The 19,085-nt window shown below is 57.1% G+C and overlaps 2 protein-coding genes across 4 annotated transcripts; one reads left to right on the top strand and one right to left on the bottom strand.

The window, feature by feature from the left end:
* Window positions 1-856: 856 nt before the first annotated feature.
* On the top strand, window positions 857-8,219 carry LGALS4 (galectin 4). Of its 3 annotated transcripts, XM_075993373.1 has the most exons (11): window positions 857-948; window positions 1,061-1,147; window positions 1,392-1,480; window positions 2,683-2,887; window positions 4,908-5,042; window positions 6,924-6,950; window positions 7,038-7,088; window positions 7,242-7,271; window positions 7,563-7,651; window positions 7,731-7,896; window positions 7,984-8,219. In XM_075993373.1, the coding sequence occupies exons 2-11, from the start codon at window positions 1,103-1,105 to the stop codon at window positions 8,128-8,130; spliced, it is 984 nt and encodes a 327-aa protein (XP_075849488.1). In that variant the 5' UTR covers window positions 857-948; window positions 1,061-1,102; the 3' UTR covers window positions 8,131-8,219. The 3 variants fall into 3 exon arrangements, with proteins under 3 accessions (XP_075849488.1, XP_075849489.1, XP_075849487.1); XM_075993372.1 differs by lacking the exon at window positions 857-948 and having other exon boundaries at window positions 1,021-1,147; XM_075993374.1 differs by lacking the exons at window positions 857-948; window positions 6,924-6,950 and having other exon boundaries at window positions 1,020-1,147.
* A 3,594-nt stretch (window positions 8,220-11,813) lies between these two features.
* Window positions 11,814-13,908, bottom strand: LOC105876819 (galectin-7). The gene is made up of 4 exons (XM_012774703.2): window positions 13,797-13,908; window positions 13,331-13,410; window positions 12,548-12,749; window positions 11,814-11,976 (listed from the first exon to the last, which is right to left on the bottom strand). Exons 1-4 carry the CDS (start codon window positions 13,800-13,802, stop codon window positions 11,863-11,865), a joined length of 402 nt encoding a protein of 133 aa, XP_012630157.1. The 5' UTR covers window positions 13,803-13,908; the 3' UTR covers window positions 11,814-11,862.
* Between the last annotated feature and the right edge of the window lie 5,177 nt (window positions 13,909-19,085).

The following is a 19,085-nucleotide window of genomic DNA, read 5'->3' as shown; positions in this document are numbered from 1 at the left end:
TGGGGGGAGGGGCCAGAGCCTTGACCCCTGGGTGGCATGCAGGTGACGACCGTGCAGACCGGCCCGGGCAGGCGGGGGCCAACGGGACGTCAGGGGAGGATGGAGCTAGCAGGAGTGGCTCAGCTCCCTCTGGGCTGAAAGGCGCCCGGTGGTCTCCCTGCCGGCTCCTGGGTTTGGGTGGTGTCACCCTGCATGCTACCTGTCACTGCACAGCACACAGAGATCCGGTGCTGGCGCCTGGCTGGGGTTCCCTTGCTACCCAATCTGGAGCCAATTGCCTTACTTCTTTAAGCTTTGGGTTTTCTTATCCGTATATAATCCCAACCTCCTGGATTGATGTTTGGGATCAGTGCAAGAGACCAAGCATTAATTTAGGGCCTTCTGTATGCTGTCCTGTTCTGAGCATTTATTACCTTAGCGGTCCCTTTCAAGGGCTCTGTGAGGTCGATACTATGATTAGCCCCATTTTATAGATGGGCAAATGGGCAAACTGAGGGTAAGGCACTGATACAAGATCACGAAGCCAGGAAGTGGCACGGGCAGGATTTGAACTCAGAACCTCTGGCTCTAGACACCGATGCCATCAACCACCATACGTAGAGTAGAACGTACGTAGTAAAGACATGCGGTGGGCACGCAGTAACTTTAGGTCCTTTCACAGTCGCTGGGGGAGTCAAGAACTTCCAGTTCCTCCCGGCTCTCACCTGCTTCCACTGCCCACCTGGCCTGGGCCACTCCTGGGGCCCGGCCCTGCCCTGCCCACCCTGCCTGGTCTCACCCTCCCTCTGCCAACAGTCGGGCAGGGTTTATGGGCCCTGATAAGGCCCTAGCAGGGCCAAAGTCCACGAGCACTTCCTTTTGCAGGAGGGCGTAGGGAGGGGACCCAGATGATCTTGTCACCAGTGAGGCTGGCGAGGGAAGGGAGACTAGGGGGTGCTCGAGGAGAAGGTGAGAGCCTGGGAGCCCCAGAAGAGGGACCCAGTGGACTCACCCCTGCCAGCCACTCCCTTACCCTCAAGTATAAGAGCCACCTGCCACCTGCCACCATTTCCCACTGCAGCAGCTCTTCTCGCTGGACGAGTCACCAGCCCAGCCTCTCGAGATGGCCTATGTCCCTGCACCGGGCTACGAGCCCACCTACAACCCGGTGAGATGCCAGCCGAGCCCCACTCTGACCCCACCAACCTTCCCCCGCTGGGGTCCTCGGGCTCGATCTGCTCCCCCGGACGCTCGGGCTATTTGCACCCTCACCCACCCCGGCCTCTTCATCTTGGCCTTGAACTTCACACTCAGTCTCCTCCCGCCTGCTTGAGGGACAGGGGGCCTTTTGGTGAGGGGTCGAGGATGCAGCGGGGAATGGCCTCAGGCCCCTCACGAGGCCCCTTTTGCAGACCCTGCCCTACTGCAGGCCCATCCCCGGCGGGCTCCGCGTGGGCATGTCCGTCTACATCCAGGGAGTGGCCAGCGAGCACATGAAGAGGTGAGACCCGCCCCCACCAGGTGGCGGCTGCAGGGGACCCCTCCCCTCCCCCACTCTGCCTGGGGACGGGCCTCTTTGCCACCCCACCCGACGGCCCAAGACCCGCCCCGCTCAGATCAGGAGGGGACCTGGGAGCTGGGAGGGCTCACCGTGAGAGGTGGCCCCAGAGTTGGGCCACTAGACTGGAACTGACCGGGCTGACAGCCTGAATTCCGAGTTCGAATCCCAGCTCTGCCACTCCCCAGCCGGGTGACAGGGAAGCTACTGTCCCTCTCTGTGCTTCACTTTCCCGTCTGCAAAAGGGAATGGTGACATTTCAGCAGATGAAACAGCGAGAACTAGAACGGAAACACTACAAATCCTGAAGTCTTATTTTCTTAGGGCCTTACTATGCCGATAACTGTACTGACCTCATAGAATTGCTTCTCTGTTCATTGTTTATTTATCCATTGAGCATCCGCTCTGTGCCTGGGCACGGGGCAGAGCCGTGAACGGGACAAAGACCCTGCCCTCGTGGAGCCAACACCCCAGCAGGGGAGGCAGACAGTGAATAAGTCAAATATGTGACATGTCTGATGGTGACAAGTGCTATGGAGAAAAACAAGGAGGGAAGGGAGATGGGGAGCATACGTGGGGACAAGTGTGGCATTGTCCCTTTAAATAGGGTGGCCGGAGAAAACCTTCCTGGAAGGGAAACATTTCAGCAAAGACCTGGGGGAGGTAACGGAGGGAGCCTTGGGGACAGCTGAGGGAAGGGCGTCTGGGCAGGAGGAACAGCCAGTGCAAAGGCCCTGAGGCAGGTGTGTGGGGAGTGCTGGGAGGTGCAGAATGGACTCCGACGTGGGTGCTCACAGGGGCTCCCGCTGCATGCGGGGAGTGGGCTGCGGGGGCCAGGAAGGGAGCCGGGTGCACAGGACAGGCCCGGCCCGTGGGAGACACGCAGCGGCCGTAATTTGCAGGAGGGGAGATTGCAGGAGGCAATCTGAGAAGGGAAGGTGGCGAGCGGAGGGGTGGCCGTGGGAATCTGCCTCTGGGACTCAGGGGCACGACCTCCCCTCCCTGCTGGCCTCAACAGGGCCAGGGTCACCCCTCCGGGCTGGTGCTGAGGCCGGGGCGGGAGGCCCTGGGACAGGGCGGGTGGGAGAGGCTTCCTGGGGGGGGGACCCCCGCAGGGGACCGAGCGCTTTATGTCTGTCCCCCAGGTTCTTCGTGAACTTCGTGGCGGGGCAGGAGCCGGGGGCGGACATCGCTCTGCACTTCAACCCCCGCTTCGACGGCTGGGACAAGGTTGTCTTCAACTCGCAGCAGGCCGGCAACTGGGGCAACGAGGAGAGGAAGAGGAGCATGCCCTTCAACAAGGGCGCCGCCTTCGAGCTGGTGTTCATGGTCATGGCCGAGCACTACAAGGTCTGAGCCCGGCGGCCTCCCTGCCTCCCTCCCTCTCCTCTTCCTTCCTTCTGCCTCTCCTCTCTCCTCCCTCCCTTCCTTTTTTCTTTTCTTTTCCTCCATTCCTGCCTATTAAAAAAAATCCTCTTTTATCTCTTCCCCTCACTCCTACTCCTCTCCCAGAATCTTCTGATACATTTCATGTGTATCTTCTTGTTCCCTGTGTTCCTGCAAAATGTGTACTTTTGCAAGTTCTTGCAGAGAACTCTGAACATGCACAAAAGGAAGCAACAGTCTCCCCCACCCTCCAATATTGTCACCTCATGGTCCCTCCCCTCCCATTGCTCCCTCCCACTTCCCCTCCCGTATTATTTCCAAGCAAATCCCAGACATCACATATTTTCATTTATGACTCTTTCTGCCTTTGAAAACATAATCGCAATGCCATCATCACACCTAAAAACGGACAGGTTCTTCTTGAATGTCATCATGTATCCTGTCCTGTTCCGGTTGTCTCATAAATGTCCCAGTGGCTTCCGTGACTGTGCAGGGCTTCCTTTTTTTTTTTTTTTTTTTTGAGACAGAGTCTTGCTTTGTTGCCCAGGCTAGAGTGAGTGCCGTGGCGTCAGCCTCGCTCACAGCAACCTCAAACTCCTGGGCTCAAGCAATCCTCCTGCCTCAGCCTCCCGAGTAGCTGGGACTACAGGCATGCGCCACCATGCCCGGCTAACTTTTTCTATATATATTAGTTGGCCAATTAATTTCTTTTTATTTATAATAGAGACTGGGTCTTGCTCTTGCTCAGGCTGGTTTCGAACTCCTGACCTCGAGCAATCCACCCACCTTGGCCTCCCAGAGTGCTAGGATGACAGGCGTGAACCATCGCGCCCGGCCCCAGGACTTCCTGATGTCCCCCTTATGGTCACCCCATCCTCTGCCTCTGGCTGCCCCTACGTAACACCGCAGTGACTGTCCTCGCACACGTTCCCGCGTGACCCCCAGGCGGGTCTCCTGGCGGGAAACTGCATGGCTGCTGGACCTGCCTGGACTGCACTTGACCTTGTACCGGCACCAGATTTCTGGCCTCATCACCGGAGAGTAACATCGTGGTTTGGGGTCGAACAGACTCAGCTTCGAGTCTGGGCTTGGCCACTCCCTCAATGTGTGACTTGAGCTGGTCACTCTACCTCCTGCAGCCTCAACTTTCTTTCTTTTTGATTTTTATTTTTTGAGACAGAGTCTCACTCTCTTGCCCGGGCTAGAGTGCCATGGCTGTCAGCCTAGGTCACAGCAACCTCAGACTCCAGGGCTCAAGCGATCCTCCTGCCTCAGCCTCCCGAGTAGCTGGGACTACAGGCATGTGCCACTGTGCCCGGCTAATTTTTTCTATTTTTAGTTGTTTTTTTGCAATTTCTTTCTATTTATAGTAGAGACGGGGTCTCACTCTTGCTCAGGCTGGTCTCAAACTCCTGAGCTCAAACGATCCTCCCGCCTCGGCCTCCCAGAGTGAGCCTCCATTTTCCTGAACACTGGGGACCCTCCTTTGTTCTGCCTGACGGATCGCTGTGCTGACGTCACCACGCACAGTGCTCAGTGGGGAGCTCCCAGCGAGATAACTCCCAGGACAATGGCATGTGATAACAAGCAAAGCTCTAGACCTTCGTGTGCTTTTGATCTTCCCAGCAATCCTGCACATGAGCGGTCCCCGTTTTACAGATGAGGAAACAAAATCTCAGAGAGATAAAGTGACTTACTGGAGGTCACACAGTGGGGACATTTCAGAGCTAGACCTCAAACCCAACCCATTTGGTGCAACCCCAGACTAAAGTTTCTATTCTCTCCCATGCCCCAATCTGTGAGCGGACTTTTGGCCCTGGTTTGACGTCTAAGCTGTGGACGCCAAGGATCCTGACTCTGGGGCTGTCCCGGCTGACTCGCAGGACTTTTGACCCCAAGTCAAAGAGATCCCTGTTCCCCGCTTCCTGCGACTACCTTCCCAGGGTCACAGGTGCCGAGTCCTGACCTCGTCCCTGTCCTCCAGGTGGTGGTGAATGGAAATCCCTTCTATGAGTTCGGGCACCGGATCCCCCTGCAGATGGTCACCCACCTGCAAGTGGATGGGGACCTGCAGCTTCAGTCAATCAACTTCATCGGGGGCCCGGCCCCCCCACACCAGGTGTGTGCTGTCCCCTCCCTCGTTTCTTCCTTCGTTCTTAATTCAGTCCCACGTTTCTTTTGGTTTCTTTTTTTTGAAACAGAGTCTCACTTTGTTGCCCAGGCTAGAGTGAGTGCTGTGGCTTCAGCCTTGCTCACAGCAACCTCAAACTCCTGGGCTCAAGCGATCCTCCTGCCTCAGCCTCCCAAGTAGCTGGGACTACAGGCATGCGCCACCATGCCCAGCTAATTTTTTCTATATATATTAGTTGGCCAATTAATTTCTTTCTATTTTTAGTAGAGACAGGGTCTCGCTCTTGCTCAGATTGGTTTCGAACTCCTGACCTCGAGCAATCTACCTGCCTTGGCCTCCCAGAGAGCTAGGATTACAGGCGTGAGCCACCGCGCCCGGCCCAGTCCCAAGTTTCTTTATTGCTGAAGTACATGCTCTGTGCCAGTCGCTCTGCTAAGGGACACCAGGTGCTTAGGGGTGACCAAGACAGCCCACTTGGGAGACAGCCCGGTCACCAGACAGTGATGGCTGCGAGTGGTCAGGATGGGGGGCACATGTAGAGAGGTCAGGCGGGATGCGGCAGACACAGGACATTTGGGGACGTCTAGAGAAAGGGCTCCACCCAGTCGTGGGGTCAGGGACAGCTTCCTGGAGGAGAACTCGCTGTGTAAACTGAGTCAGGAAGTGAAGACAAGGAGGAGTAAAGCATACGTGAACATGGAACAAATGCCTGAGACGTAGCTTAACATCGCTAGTCGCCCAGGAAGGTCAAGTTCAAGCTCCAGTGAGCGCCCAGCAGCGAGCCGTACGAGACAGGTACACGCCACCAGTCAGTCGCTGGTGAGCACATGGATCGCGCCACCCTCCCGCACGCGGCTGTTGGAAATTGGTGCAGTCCCCTTGGAAAGTGGCTGCTGAGCAAGCCATGAGCTCAGTGGCCTGAAAACTCCACTCCCAGGTACACCCTGGAGAAACGGCCACCCACACCCCCCCACCGGGATGTGGCACTAGGTATAAAAGCCCCAAACAAACTCCAGAGCACCAACGTGCTGTTCAACAGGACAGGGAGTAAATACACGTGTTCCTCACCCAGCAGTGAGAAGGGACAATTTACAGGGACACACGACCACCCGGCCGGGTCTCAGAATCAAACATGGAGTGGAAAAAGCAAGTTTGCAGCCATAAAAGAAGAAAAAGCACAATCCCAACCCCTTCCATTCCCCCAGCGAGGACGGGAACACACTCTGCTCTTATTATCATCTGACCCATTTCACAGATTGGAGAACTGAGGCATAGAGAGCTTAAGTAACTTGCCCAAGCTCACGGAGCTGGTGGGCAGGTGGGAATTCATTTCCTGCCGTGCTCGATCAATACAGTTGAGAAAGGAAACCAACAATAAAGCTATTTTTAAAGGGCCTGCAGGATCGCTGGCTGAAAACAGAAGTCAAGGCAGAAGGGAATTCATTAAAAAGAGGAGCAAATGCAGAGGGAGTAAAAGTTAACGAGGGAGGGCAAGGGTGTTCCAGGCAGAGGGAACCCTGTGCAGAGGTGTGGCGGAGAGAGACGGGGACATGCACAGAGACGCGAGAGCGAGATCAGGAGAGACAGGCGCTCCTCGGGGGCTCGTGGCGTGACGGGCAAAGGAGCCGGGGCTGAGACGCGCAGGGGCACAGCGAGGCCCTGGGACGGCAGGAAGACAGCGCAGGGGCAGGGACAGAAGGCAGCATTGCCCAGGGTTGTCCCAGTGGGCGCTGGCGACCCTAAACATGGTGGGTCCCTCTGAGTGGCGCCCTTTGATGTCAGTTTCCCTGCACGGCGGTGGCACTCTTGACACCTCCAGCCCTGAATTTAGGGTCCCACTCATCCCCTCTTCTCCCTCTGTGCCCACAGGGACCCATGCATCACCCGCCTTTCCCCGTAAGTACCTGCCGGTGGGCAGCAGATGTCCCCTGAGCTGCGGTCCCTGGGCCCCCCTCACCCTTCCTGCCTCTGTCCCTCGTGCAGGGGCCCGGACACGGCCATCATTACCCCCATCAGCAGCTGAACAGCCTGCCTGTGAGTGGGACGCCTGGGGCCACCTGGGGGCCACCTGGGGGTGGGGATGGCAAGAACTGGGGGGGAAGGGGAGGCGGGATCGGAGCCCCAGCTGGACTGACCCGGCACCCGTCAACTACGGTAGAATAATGTCGCTTTCTCCTCACTTCACAGTCCATGGAGGGACCCCCCACCTTCAACCCGGTACGGTGTCATGTGGGGATTGGGCCGTGGCGGGCAACTCGAGGGGTGGCAGGGCCCCGTGGGGAGGCGGCCTGAGCCCGGGGCACCTGGGAGTGTTGGAACGGAGCGGGCTGAGGGCGTCTGGGGTGGGGGTGGGGAGAGGGTGGCGTGGGTGGCCAGGGCTGGGGAGGGGGCCGGGTTGGGGACATTTCCCAGGAGGACGGGGGGGGGGGGCTTCTTTGAACATCTGTTCCTGCCATCTGGCTTCTGCCAACCCGAGAGGCAGTGCGACCTGTCGCTGTCTCCCCACAGCCCGTGCCGTTCCGGGGCAGGCTGCAGGGGGGGCTGACCGCCCGGAGGACCGTCATCATCAAGGGCTACGTGCCCCCCACAGGCAAGAGGTGCAGACGCCGGGCTGAGGGGCCGATCCCCTGCCCCCGCCCGGGACGCCCCCCTGACTCCCACCCCCTCTGTCCCCAGCTTCTCCATCAACTTCAGGGCGGGACCCTCTGGGGACATAGCGCTGCACGTCAATCCCCGTGTGGCCGAGGGCAACGTGGTTCGCAACAGCTTTCTGAAGGGCTCGTGGGGCTCCGAGGAGAGGAACATCTCCTACAACCCATTTAGCCCCGGACAGTTCTTCGACGTGAGTACGGGCTCTTTCCCCGCCCCCCTGCGCAGCCCGGCCTGGCGCGGCCTGAAGCCCGCCCTCTCCCCTCCCCTCTCCCCGCAGCTGTCCATCCGCTGCGGCCAGGACCGCTTCAAGGTCTACGCCAACGGCCAGCACCTCTTTGACTTCTCCCATCGACTCTCGGCCTTCCAGAACGTGGACACGGTGGAAATCGAGGGTGATGTCACTTTGTCCTATGTCCAGATCTGATCTGTGCCCAGGGCCTTAACTCTTGGGAAACAGAAGGATTCCCTAGGAGTCCCGTCTAAGCCCCTAATAAAATGCCAAAGTTGGTCTCACGAGTGTGCGTGTCTCCACTCTCCTCTCCCTGCTTCTTCCCTGGTTCAGTCACCTGCTGTCCCTTCATCCCTCCAGTCGTCTGTCCTTCCACCTGCTCATAAGCACGAATCTAGTTATACCCCACGCACGGACTGAGGGCTCATCCACTCCTCACCACGGCCCCCACGAGGTGGGAACTATTGTGATCGCCCTTCTGTGACAGATAGGAATAGGCAAAGAAAAATAAAGCAAACTGCCCGAGGTCACACAGCTTGTAAATGTCAGAACCAGGACTGAAATTCAGTTGGTCTAGCTCCCAAGGAGGCACACACAACTGATATATGGCCGGGCTTCCCATTCATTCGTGCCTCCCTCTTTCCACTCACCATGTCAACATCCATCAACCCTCCATACATCTAGCAACCAAGTCCAGCCAGCCAGCCATCAGTCAAACAAACATCGAGACGCCCGTCAACTGATCTGTTCAGCCATCCCTTCATCCAACCCTGTATCTATCTACCCATCCACTCATCTCTCTACCCATCCACCTCATCATCAATCCCTCCAAACGTCTATCCACCCAGATGTTTATCCATCCATCGAAACAGCCAACAATTCATCCACTCACCAGTCCATCTTGCTTCATCCAGCCAGCTATTTGTCTGTCCCTTCATTCATTCAACCCTTATCCGTCCACCTGTCCATCCAACCACCCATCATTCTCTCCATCCATCGAAACATCTAACCACTTGCCTAGCCAGTGCATCCGTCCATTCGTTCAGCCATCCTTACACACAACTTTCAGCCATCCATTCATTTCTTGTTTTTTTTTTTTTTTTTTTTTTTTTTTTTGAGACAGAGTCTCACTCTGTTGTCCAGGCTAGAGTGAGTGCCGTGGCGTCAGCCTAGCTCACAGCAACCTCAAACTCCTGGGCTCAAGCAATCCTGCCTCAGCCTCCCGAGTAGCTGGGACTACAGGCATGCACCACCATGCCTGGCTAATTTTTTCTATATATATTAGTTGGCCAATTAATTTATTTCTATTTATGGTAGAGACAGGGTCTTGCTCTTGTTCAAGCTGGCCTCGAACTCCTGACCTTGAGCAATCCGCCCGCCTCGGCCTTCCAGAGTGCTAGGATTACAGGCGTGAGCCATCGTGCCCGGCCTGGAAATCTCAATTTTTAATGAACCATTGGAGCATAAGTGGACAGAAACGTCACCTTCAAATAAATACTTTACTGTGCAGTTTCCACAAACTGCAGTCTCCCATGTATGCACTGTCATACAATGGTGAAAATCAGGATATTAACATGGATTTGTCAGCCAAAAAACCCCCGCCAAACTCAAAAATAATTTAAAGAGGTTTATTCTGATCTGAATATGTGTGACCATGGCCCAGTGAGCATAGTGTTCAAAGGTCCTGAGAAAATGCGCCCCAGGCAGCTGGTTTGCAGGTTGGCTTTATGGATTCATGGAGACAGGAATTGCAGGTAAAATCAAATCAGTACATGGAAGGTGTATGTTGGTTTGGCCCGAAAACTCAGGACATCTCAAATGGGGCTCACAGGTTAGAGGTGGGTTCAAGGATTCTTTGATTTGTAACTGGTTAAAGAAATAAGGCTTTGTCTAAATGCATGGAATGTTTCAAGACAAGAAAGTCTATTAGAGCTACAATGTACACGCTCAAGTGATCTCTTAAACAAACTGATGTTTCACAGGTGTGATTAAAACTTTGCCTTAGGTCCTGTTAATAATTTAGTATCTTATTGTCACAAACAGTTTGTTTTGTTAGTGTTATAATCTCTTTTAAAATTAATGTTGGTCAATTGTATCTACACTACAAAGGGAGGGGCTACAAGGAGGATTGTCTCTTCCCTTCATGGCCCAGAACTCAGTTTTAAGGTTTTCCTCGGGTCCCCAGGAATTGGGGGGATTTAGGATTTTATTTTAGTTTCCAGATGGATCATTAGCCTCTAATAATAAAAAAAAAAAAAAACAAAAAAAAAAAACACCACCAATTTCATCGCTTAGGCCAGTAATGTCTCACTTTCCACTGCGTGTATTTCGAAGGCTGTCGAGAACCGACGTTCTCTTCCTTTCTTTTTGTTTGAGACAAAGTCTCACTGTCACCCAGAGGGGACTGCAGTGACAGCAGCATAGCTCACCACGGCCTTGAACTCCAGGGCCCAAGCAATCTTCCCCCTCTCAGGCTCCCAAAGTGCTAGGACTGCAGGCGAGAGCCACTGCACCTGGCCTTCATACATCGTCTGCACAAAAAATATTTTAAAATATTTATAAGAATTTGACACAGCCCCCCAAAATGAAAATTAACTCATTCAACAAGCAGCCCTAGAAGACTAGGGGACACAGACTGTCTCAGGTCTCCGACTGTGGGAGGCGATCCCTCATGCCGCCCCCACCATTGAGGGTCCAGGCACGGTCCAGCTGGCGGGTGCCGGGGCAGTGACCATCGGGTCCTGGTCGCCCCACGCGACTCCACAGTCGGACCCAGGCGAAGCCAGGAACCGCCCGGCTTCCCGCCCCCACCTCGGTCCCAGCCGCAACCGCTGCAGCGGCCGCCAGGGGGTCGGGCACACGACGCCCAGAATCTGGGCCCGAGGCCCTGGGCACGTCCCATCAAGGCGTGGCTTCCAAGGAATGTTCCAGAAAAACAGGCCTGAGACCCAGCGTGCAGCTTTGGGTCGCCGCCCGCAGGCCGACTCCTCCATCCGGGGCTGAGACGTGAGCGGCGCCGCAGAGGCGTCGCCAGGGTGCGGGGCTGCGGGCGCCCAGGGTCCCGGCCCCGTCCCGCCGCGAACCGGACCCCTGGGACCCCGAGACCCGAAAGTCACCCCTGGCGGTCGGGGCCGCACTTGCCGCCCGCGGGCCCTGCGCTCCGCGTCCCGGCCGCCAGGGGGAGGCCCGGGGTCCGAGCCTGGATGGTGCCTCACGTCCTCACAGACGGAAGTGAGGACCAGGGCCCGCGACGGCAGCGGGGACCCCGAGTCGGCCCTCCGCGTCCCGCACCGACCGCGGAGCCACTGTCGCTGCCCTGGCGTCTGCCCCGAGGGTGCCGGGCGGGGACCGGTCCCAGCTCCGGGACTGGCGCGGAGCCCGGCAACGCCCGTCGGGTCCCCGGCCTCGCCCGCCCGGGACCGGAGTCCAGGGGAGAAGACGGGGACAGGACATGGAGAGGGGCCGGGGACACAGGGACCGGGGATATGTGACACCCTTTCCCCGCGGGCGTGTGGAGCCCGCGAGTGAGCAGAAACGCGGGGACTCGCTTGTTCTTCGCGCAGGCGTGCTCATGTGGCGCCATCAGCTCCACCGGGGCGGGGACGCCCAGGCGTGCCGTGACGCCTCCCCGCCCGGCCGCCCAGCCCACTCCCGTCCCGCCCGGCCTGTGTGTAAGGGCGCTGCCGCGACGTGAGCCCCAGGCCGCCGACTCCCAGAGCGCGACCCTCCAAGGCCCTCCCTGACAGAGACGGTCCTGAGCACCTGCGGGTTCAAATCCCGCCTGGGCAACGCATTCGCTGTGTGGCCCCGAGTCACCGTCTTCGCCTCCCCGAACCTCACGTTTCTCATCTATTGGAAAGGGACACGGACACAGGAGCGCCACAGGCTTGAACTTTATTTGCCACGAGCGCGGGCCGCCCGCGTCCCTCAGAAGATCTTCAGCGACTCCAGCTGCACGTCCCCGCCCACCTCCACCAGGCGCACGCGCGCCGGCGGCATCCGGTGGCGGAAGTGGTGGAACTGCGCGTCCCCGACCACGGCCTGCGGGCGAGGGCGGAGTCAGGGCTCGGGCCTGCGCTGCCTGGCGCGGGGAAGTCACCCACCGCCCTGGGCCTCAGTTTCCCCAGTGGGAAAACGGGCTGTTGTTAATTAGGACGTCTTGTCGCGAATTCTCGCGAGTTCACTGCTGGCCACCGTAAACACGTGCTTTGTCAGTGCTGCGGTGGCCGCTAGAATCGCTGTGTTGTCACTCCCGCCACAGGAGCGCGGCCGCACGGACCTGAGTCGCTTAAGGCCTGGGTGGCGGCCGCCCTGCGCCAGACTTCCGCCCGCACCGCCACCCGGGGCGCGGCTCCCGCTCGCCTCCTCCGGGTGCGCAGGCGCGGGCGACAGGGCGAGGGGACGGCCCCGCCCACCTCCCGGCGCTCCCCGCCCGGCCCCGCCCACCTCCCGGCGCGCCCCGCCCCCGCCCCCGCCCGGCCCCGCCCACCTCCCGGCGCGCCCCGCCCTGCGTCCCGCGCCCCGCCCCCCTCCCGGCGCGCCCCGCCCTGCGTCCCGCGCCCTCTGCTGCTGGCCCGGGCTGGGCGCGCGGCGCCCTGGGGCAGGGACGCACCTTGAAGCCGTCGTCCGTGGCGATGAGCAGCACCTCGAAGGGCTGCCCGCGCTGGAAGGGGATGCCCGGGCCGCGCTCCTCCCGGCCCCAGGCGCCCTGCTCCAGGCTGTTGAAGACGACGGCGGACTCGTCCAGCCGCGGGTTGAAGTGCAGGGCCGCATCCGCGCCCTGCTCCTCGCTGCACAGCAGGTTCACGTGGAACCTGGAAGCGCGGGCGGTGGCGTCGCGGCTCAGGAACCGCCCAGACCCTTGGACCGGGCCTCCCCATTGCCAGGGCACCCGCTGATGGGCAGGGACCCGAAGACGCCACGCACCGTAGACGGAAGCATTTTGCACCAATGGCCAGGGTGCCCGGGGTCCCAGGGAACCCTCAGCTCCCAGAGGATGGGGGACAATAGCGGGGACCCCAGTATTTTCGGGAGACCCTCTCATTTCAGATGGCACCAAGGTCCCCGGAGAGTATTGAGTGGCAAGGCGCCCCAGTGTCTGGGGTGTCTCAGGACTCGGGCACATTTCCACAGTGCCGGGGACTCAGGGAGGTCACAGGACTCTATGTAGGAACCGGGCATGCCCTGGACCCCATATTCTTAGGGAGTCGTGGGACCTGAGGCCCACGGGCGTCGACAGCTAAGCGGATCCATCGGGCTCACAGGGTCAGGATTGGCCTGGGGATGGCAGGACTCTGGTGGCAGAGATGGCCCCAAGGCCCCCATCTCTGGCTGCAGGAACCGGGGTGAGCTCAGTGTGGATCCGCCCCCCTTAGCCCTGGGGCCTGGGTCTCACCTGCCAGCCTTGTCAGGGACGAAGCCTCGCAGTCTGAGCACGGTGCCTGGGCGGAGGCCCTCGGGCAGTGAGGTCCTGTTCTGCAAGAGCGGGGTGTGGGGACATCGTGAGCCAGGGGGACAGGGACACGGAAGGCGGGTCACGCTGGGTGGAACAGACCAGGACGGACACCAGCAGAAAACAGTGGAAGAGACGAGATCACGGGAAGGAGGGAGAGAGGGAGACAGACAGGGAAAGAGATGGGGAGAGCAGGAGAAAAAAAGAAAAATGTTGAGGGACCAAGAGGAAGCCACCAGGAGGGAGATGGGGACCAGCAGGATGGGGTGGGTCACCCCAGACACCTCAGCCCAGGACAACCCACAGCTCACTCCGTGCCCACTGTCTCCGTTGCCATGGCAGCCCACTGCCAGGCCCCAGCCCCCGCCCACGTGGCCCATCCTGGGCCCTGCGGCACCCAGGAGCTTACCGCCATGGCTGGGACCGGGACAGGCAGCAGTGGTGGTGGTGAGAGTGCGGACCTTAATAAGGCAGACGGGACGGATGACTCACCGCCCCTCCCACTGCCACCCACACCTGGCACAGACCCTGGCCCCGGGCAAGGCTGGCGAGGCTGCTGCAGCTTCCTCTTGCTGGGGCCCTGCCCCACTCACTGAGGGTCCCAGGTGCCCTGCCCTCTCCTGTGAGCCCCCAGTGACAGGGACAGTTCACAGCAATCATGATCACAGCACACGAGGGAAGGTGGGTGTGCTCCGCCAGCCTGGGGCAGAGTTAGCTCTTCTGCTCGCCTGGCACAGAGACACGCCGCGTCCTGAAGGCCCAGCTGGGGCTGCGACTCCGGAGCCTCCCGCCTGGGGCTGAGGGTGTCTCTGCGCCAGTCCCGGCCTAAGCCCTGTGCTAGGGCCATCGCCAAGCCCCACAGTGGGGACAGGGCAGCTCCAGGGGGCAGGGCTGCTGCTCCGCTGGTCACCGCTGCATCCCAACTCTGGGTGTGCCGGGCTCGTGGCAGAGCCTCAGTAGACAGGGCTGAAAGGCAGTGACAGGCCTTGACAATGGGCCCTTTCCGAGCCCCCGGCAGCCTAGGACATGCGGGAAATACCTGAGCACTGCCCGCAGTTCCACAAGGGAGGAGCGGCGACCACCGCAGCCTCCAGAGGGGGAAACTGAGGCCTGAAAGGGGAAGCGATTTGCTCAGAGGGACAAGCTGTGCAGCACCCTGTGCATCTCTGGCTTTGTTCCTCTCTAGAAGCTTCTCTCCTGTTCTCTGTGTCTTGGGAATCTCAGGGTCTTCCCCACCCCCCACCCCAGCCCGCCATGTTTTCCTGGCCATCTCTCTCCTTTAAGTCTCTTTGTCCTTCTCCCAACACTGCATGTTTGCAGGTCTGTAGGTCAGGGTGAAGGGGACTCTGGGGTTGGGTGTCCTAGGACCTCATCACCACCCAGACCCAAATAGAACAGAGTGTAGATCCTCCCTGTGGCTCCTTACTGCCCCCTTTGGCCCAAGGAAGAGTCTTGGGTTGGGGGAAGGGGGACGGGGCTAAAAGACATTTCTGGAAGGCAGGGATGGTGTGGGAGCTGAGCAGCCTCCTGGACCTTTGCCAGCACCACCCTCACTGCCCCACCCAGCTGTACCCAGCCGGTGGCAGGGAGACCAGGGCCGGTGCAGGCTGGCCATGGAAAGTCTGAGTGGAGGTGACCAGACTCAGACCCTCCTCCTCCCCCTCCCCAGTGCCGGGCCTGCCAGGCTCTCTCGCTCTGCCACACGCCCCTGCCCCGGAGCTGGGGTCCACTGCGGGGACCTAGAGAGGGAGGCTGGGCAGCTGCCTTTGGTGGGGACTGGGAACAGCCCCATTTTACGGAGGACAAAACCGAGGCTTACACAGGGGCAGCTCTGAGCCCAGGCCACACTGCAGGGAAGGCCAGGCCCTGGGCTCCAGCTGGGCTCTCTGTGCCAAGGGCCCCTCTCAGGCACTGAGAGAGAGGACAGCAGGGCCACATGACCCAGCAGCCCAGAGCTGTCAGTTCCCGGGAACTGCCCCTCCATCCTCCTGACTCTCTCGTCCGTCACCAAGAACACGCTCCGTACAGTTCCGCGTGCCTCCTCTGTACCTTGCTACTGTGTCTCACTGACACACGTTCATGCTCGTCTCTCAGTGTGGATGTGACTTCACAGGCCCTCCCGCTGCCAGTCCCAGCCTGCCGGTGGCGACGGGCCAGGACTCTGCCTTCGCTCTGTTATCAGCCCCGACGCCTGGGCCTTCCCATGACTGCCCTGGTGGCTTCTTATTCATTCCTGTTGATCATCTTTCTTATCAGTTCTGAAATGATATTTCTGTAAGCCTTTTATCAGTTCTAAATGATTAGCATATTTATTTCCCAATTGTGTTTTTAGCCAGGTGTACTCCCATAAAAAAAAAAAAGTCCCAATTTAAATGAATTGTTGGTTCAGTTTCGAGAAATGCAGAGACCTGGGTCACCCCTCCTCCATCCATTCTCCTGGTGCCCCTGGAACAGCGTCCCCTCCTCCTGCCCCAGGAAGACGCTGTGACGCCTGAGTGTTCAGTAGCCACCAAGGTTTGGTTGCTCTGAAAATGAAAAGGGTGGGGGCAGACTCGAGTTTCTGACTTTCGACATTTTTTGGGAAATACTTCAGGTGAAAAGTAGCTAATTGCACACAAGGTGTTTGTAGGGATTTAAAACCTCCAGCTCTGCCAGGCGAAGTGGCTCACGCCTATAATCCTAGCATTCTGGGAGGCCAAGGCGGTCGGATTGCTCAAGGTTAGGAGTTCGAAACCAGCCTGAGCAAGAGTGAGACCCTGTCTCTATTATAAATAGAAAGAAATTAATTGACCAACTAAAAATATATAGAAAAAATAGCCAGGCATGGTGGCGCATGCCTGTAGTCCCAGCTACTAGGGAGGCTGAGGCAGAAGGATTGCTTGAGCCCAGGAGTTTGAGGTTGCCGTGAGCTAGGCTGACGCCACGGCACTCAAGCCTTGAAACAAAGTGAGACTCTGTCTCAAAAAAAAAAAAATAAATAAAAATATAACCTCAGGCTCCATCAGTGTCATTTTGTTGGGTGACATTTTGCTTAGTGAAGGTAATTCAGGGACCACTTTGGTGTCACAAATTAACATTGCAATGAGGAAAAGAGCATATTTAAAAATCTGAGGTTTTTCTTAAGCTTTTTATGTCCCTTTGAAATCTCACAGTGTAATTAGAACAATCCAATCCGTCCTAAGGAGAGATGCTATCTGTTGCATTCAGTTCTATTTATAAACTTAGAACTTAATTAACTCTTTTATATACATATTTAAGCTGTATATATAATTTTATAGATTATTCTTTTTTTTTTTTTTTTTTTTTGAGACCAGAGTCTCGCTTTCTTGCCTAGGCTAGAGTGAGTGCCGTGGCGTCAGCCTAGCTCACAGCAACCTCAAACTCCTGGGCTCAAGCGATCCTCCTGCCTCAGCCTCCTGAGTAGCTGGGACTACAGGCATGCGCCACCATGCCCGGCTGATTTTTATATTATATATATTAGTTGGCCAATTAATTTCTTTCTATTTTTATGGTAGAGACGGGGTCTCGCTCTTGCTCAGGCTGGTTTCGAACTCCTGACCTGAGTGATCCTCCCGTCTCGGCCTCCCAGAGTGCTAGGATTACAGGCGTGAGCCACAGATTATTCATTTTTTATTTTATCTATTGTTCTATAAGAGTCCTGTAAACTCTTCTAAGTAATAAGGTGATTCTTGTGGCCGGGGTGGTGGTTCACGCCTGTATTCCCAGTTCTCTGAGAGGCCTAGGTGGGCGGATCATTTGAGCTCAGGAGTTCGAGACCAGCCTGAGCAAGAGCGAGACCCCCTCTCTACCAAAAATAGAAAGAAGTTAATTGGAGCCAGGAGCGATGGCTCACGCCTGTAATCCTAGCTCTCTGGGAGGCCGAGGCAGGAGGATTGCTCGAGGTCAGGAGGTCAAAACCAGCCTGAGCAAGAGCGAGACCCCGTCTCTACTATAAATAGAAAGAAATTAATTGGCCAACTAATATATATAGAAAAACTCAGCCAGGCACGGTGGCGCATGCTGTAGTCCCAGCTACTCGGGAGGCTGAGGCAGGAGGATCACTTGAGCCCAGGAGTTTGAGGTTGCTGTGAGCTAGGCTGATGCCACGGCACTCTAGTCTGGGCAACAGAGTGAGACTCTGACTTAAAAAAAAAAAAAAAGTGACTCTTGTAAATGTCAGTGCTTAAACTATCAAATACACTGTGTGGCTTTGATTGTAATGTGTCCCCCCAAATTCATGCGTTGGAAACTTAATCCCCAATGGAATGACATTGGAGGGGGCGCTCATGAGGGCTCTGCCCTGATCAGTGGGTTTAGGGCCATTGTCATGGGCATGAATTAGTTGTCCCATCAATGAGTCCCTCACTTAGGGAGGATGTGGCCTCATTTTCTCTCTCTCTCCCCTTTGCTCAACCGTCTACCATGCAAGCCACAGCAAGAAGGCTGTCACAGATGTGTCCCCTCGCTCTTGGACCCCCAGCCTCCAGAATCACGAGCTAACTAAATCTCTTTTCTTTACAAATTACCCAGTCTGTGGTCTCCTATTAGGGCAGCCACCTTGTCCCATCCCAGCCTGGCAGCCACCAACCAGACTCCTTTCTGTGTCTGAAGTGACTGCTCTACTCTCGTCCTGCGAGTGAATCATAGTATGTTTGTCCTTCTGTGACTGATGATGTAATCTACTTATGAAAAATAAATAAATACAGATGTGAATACACGTGTGTGCACCTGTGTTTACAGGACAAACATACGTGTTCATTGACTCCCTGCTCTGTCCCCTGAGAGGGCCTGGGAGCAGAGACACCTGAAAAGCTCCCTGTGCCCAGATTTGGCTCCTAAAGACCGTGCCTGTCTCTACTAAGGGACCCTTGTAGAAACCCCGTTTCCAGGGCTGGAACAGGAAAAGCACAAGATGTGCAGGGAACAGCTTGTTGTGTCGGAAAACAAGGACGAGCTCACAGGACACCGGGGCATGTGGGAATGGCACAGGGGCCAGCATGAGGGACTGTCAAAGGCTACGTGTGGGACAGTGAGAGCCACGGATGGCAATATGTGCACTAAATAAGAAGCTGTGAATCCACACTGATAGGAACGAAGAAATGACAGAATGAGCAAAGTGTGATGACGAATGAGCTAGTCGCAGCCCCCAGCACCTCCCACCAAAGAATCCTAGCCACAAAGGACAAAAGGTTGCTTGGTGGCAAAGCCCGGCAGCTGCCATGTTAATCAAGTGATTCCACTCAGCCTCACTCGTCAGGGGACAAATGGAAACCGTGTGCAACTTGATAGTATGTGCACAGTGCCTCTTGCAGGCTGCTTCGGCCAAAAATGCATAACCTGAACCTAACAAGGGGGAAACATCACCTTGACCCATAACCTTCCAAAGTGTCGAGGTCTCGCCTGTAATCCTAGCACTCTGGGAGGCTGAGGCGGGAGGATCACTTAAGGTCAGGAGTTCGAAACCAGCCTGAGCAAGAGCGAGACCCCATCTCTACTGTAAATAGAACGAAATTAATTGGCCAACTAATATATATAGAAAAAATTAGCCGGGCATGGTGGTGCAGGCCTGTAGTGTCAGCTACTCGGGAGGCTGAGGCAGGAGGCTCGCTTGAACCCAGGAGTTTGAGGTTGCTGTGAGCTAGGCTGACGCCACGGCACTCACTCTAGCCTGAGCAACAAAGTGAGACTCTGTCTCAAA

The sequence above is a fragment of the Microcebus murinus genome, chromosome 16 (genome assembly GCF_040939455.1).
Source record: "Microcebus murinus isolate Inina chromosome 16, M.murinus_Inina_mat1.0, whole genome shotgun sequence".
NCBI classification, from domain to species: domain Eukaryota; kingdom Metazoa; phylum Chordata; class Mammalia; order Primates; family Cheirogaleidae; genus Microcebus; species Microcebus murinus.
Note: the sequence above shows the minus strand (reverse complement) of the source record. Positions and strands in the feature narration are given on the sequence as shown.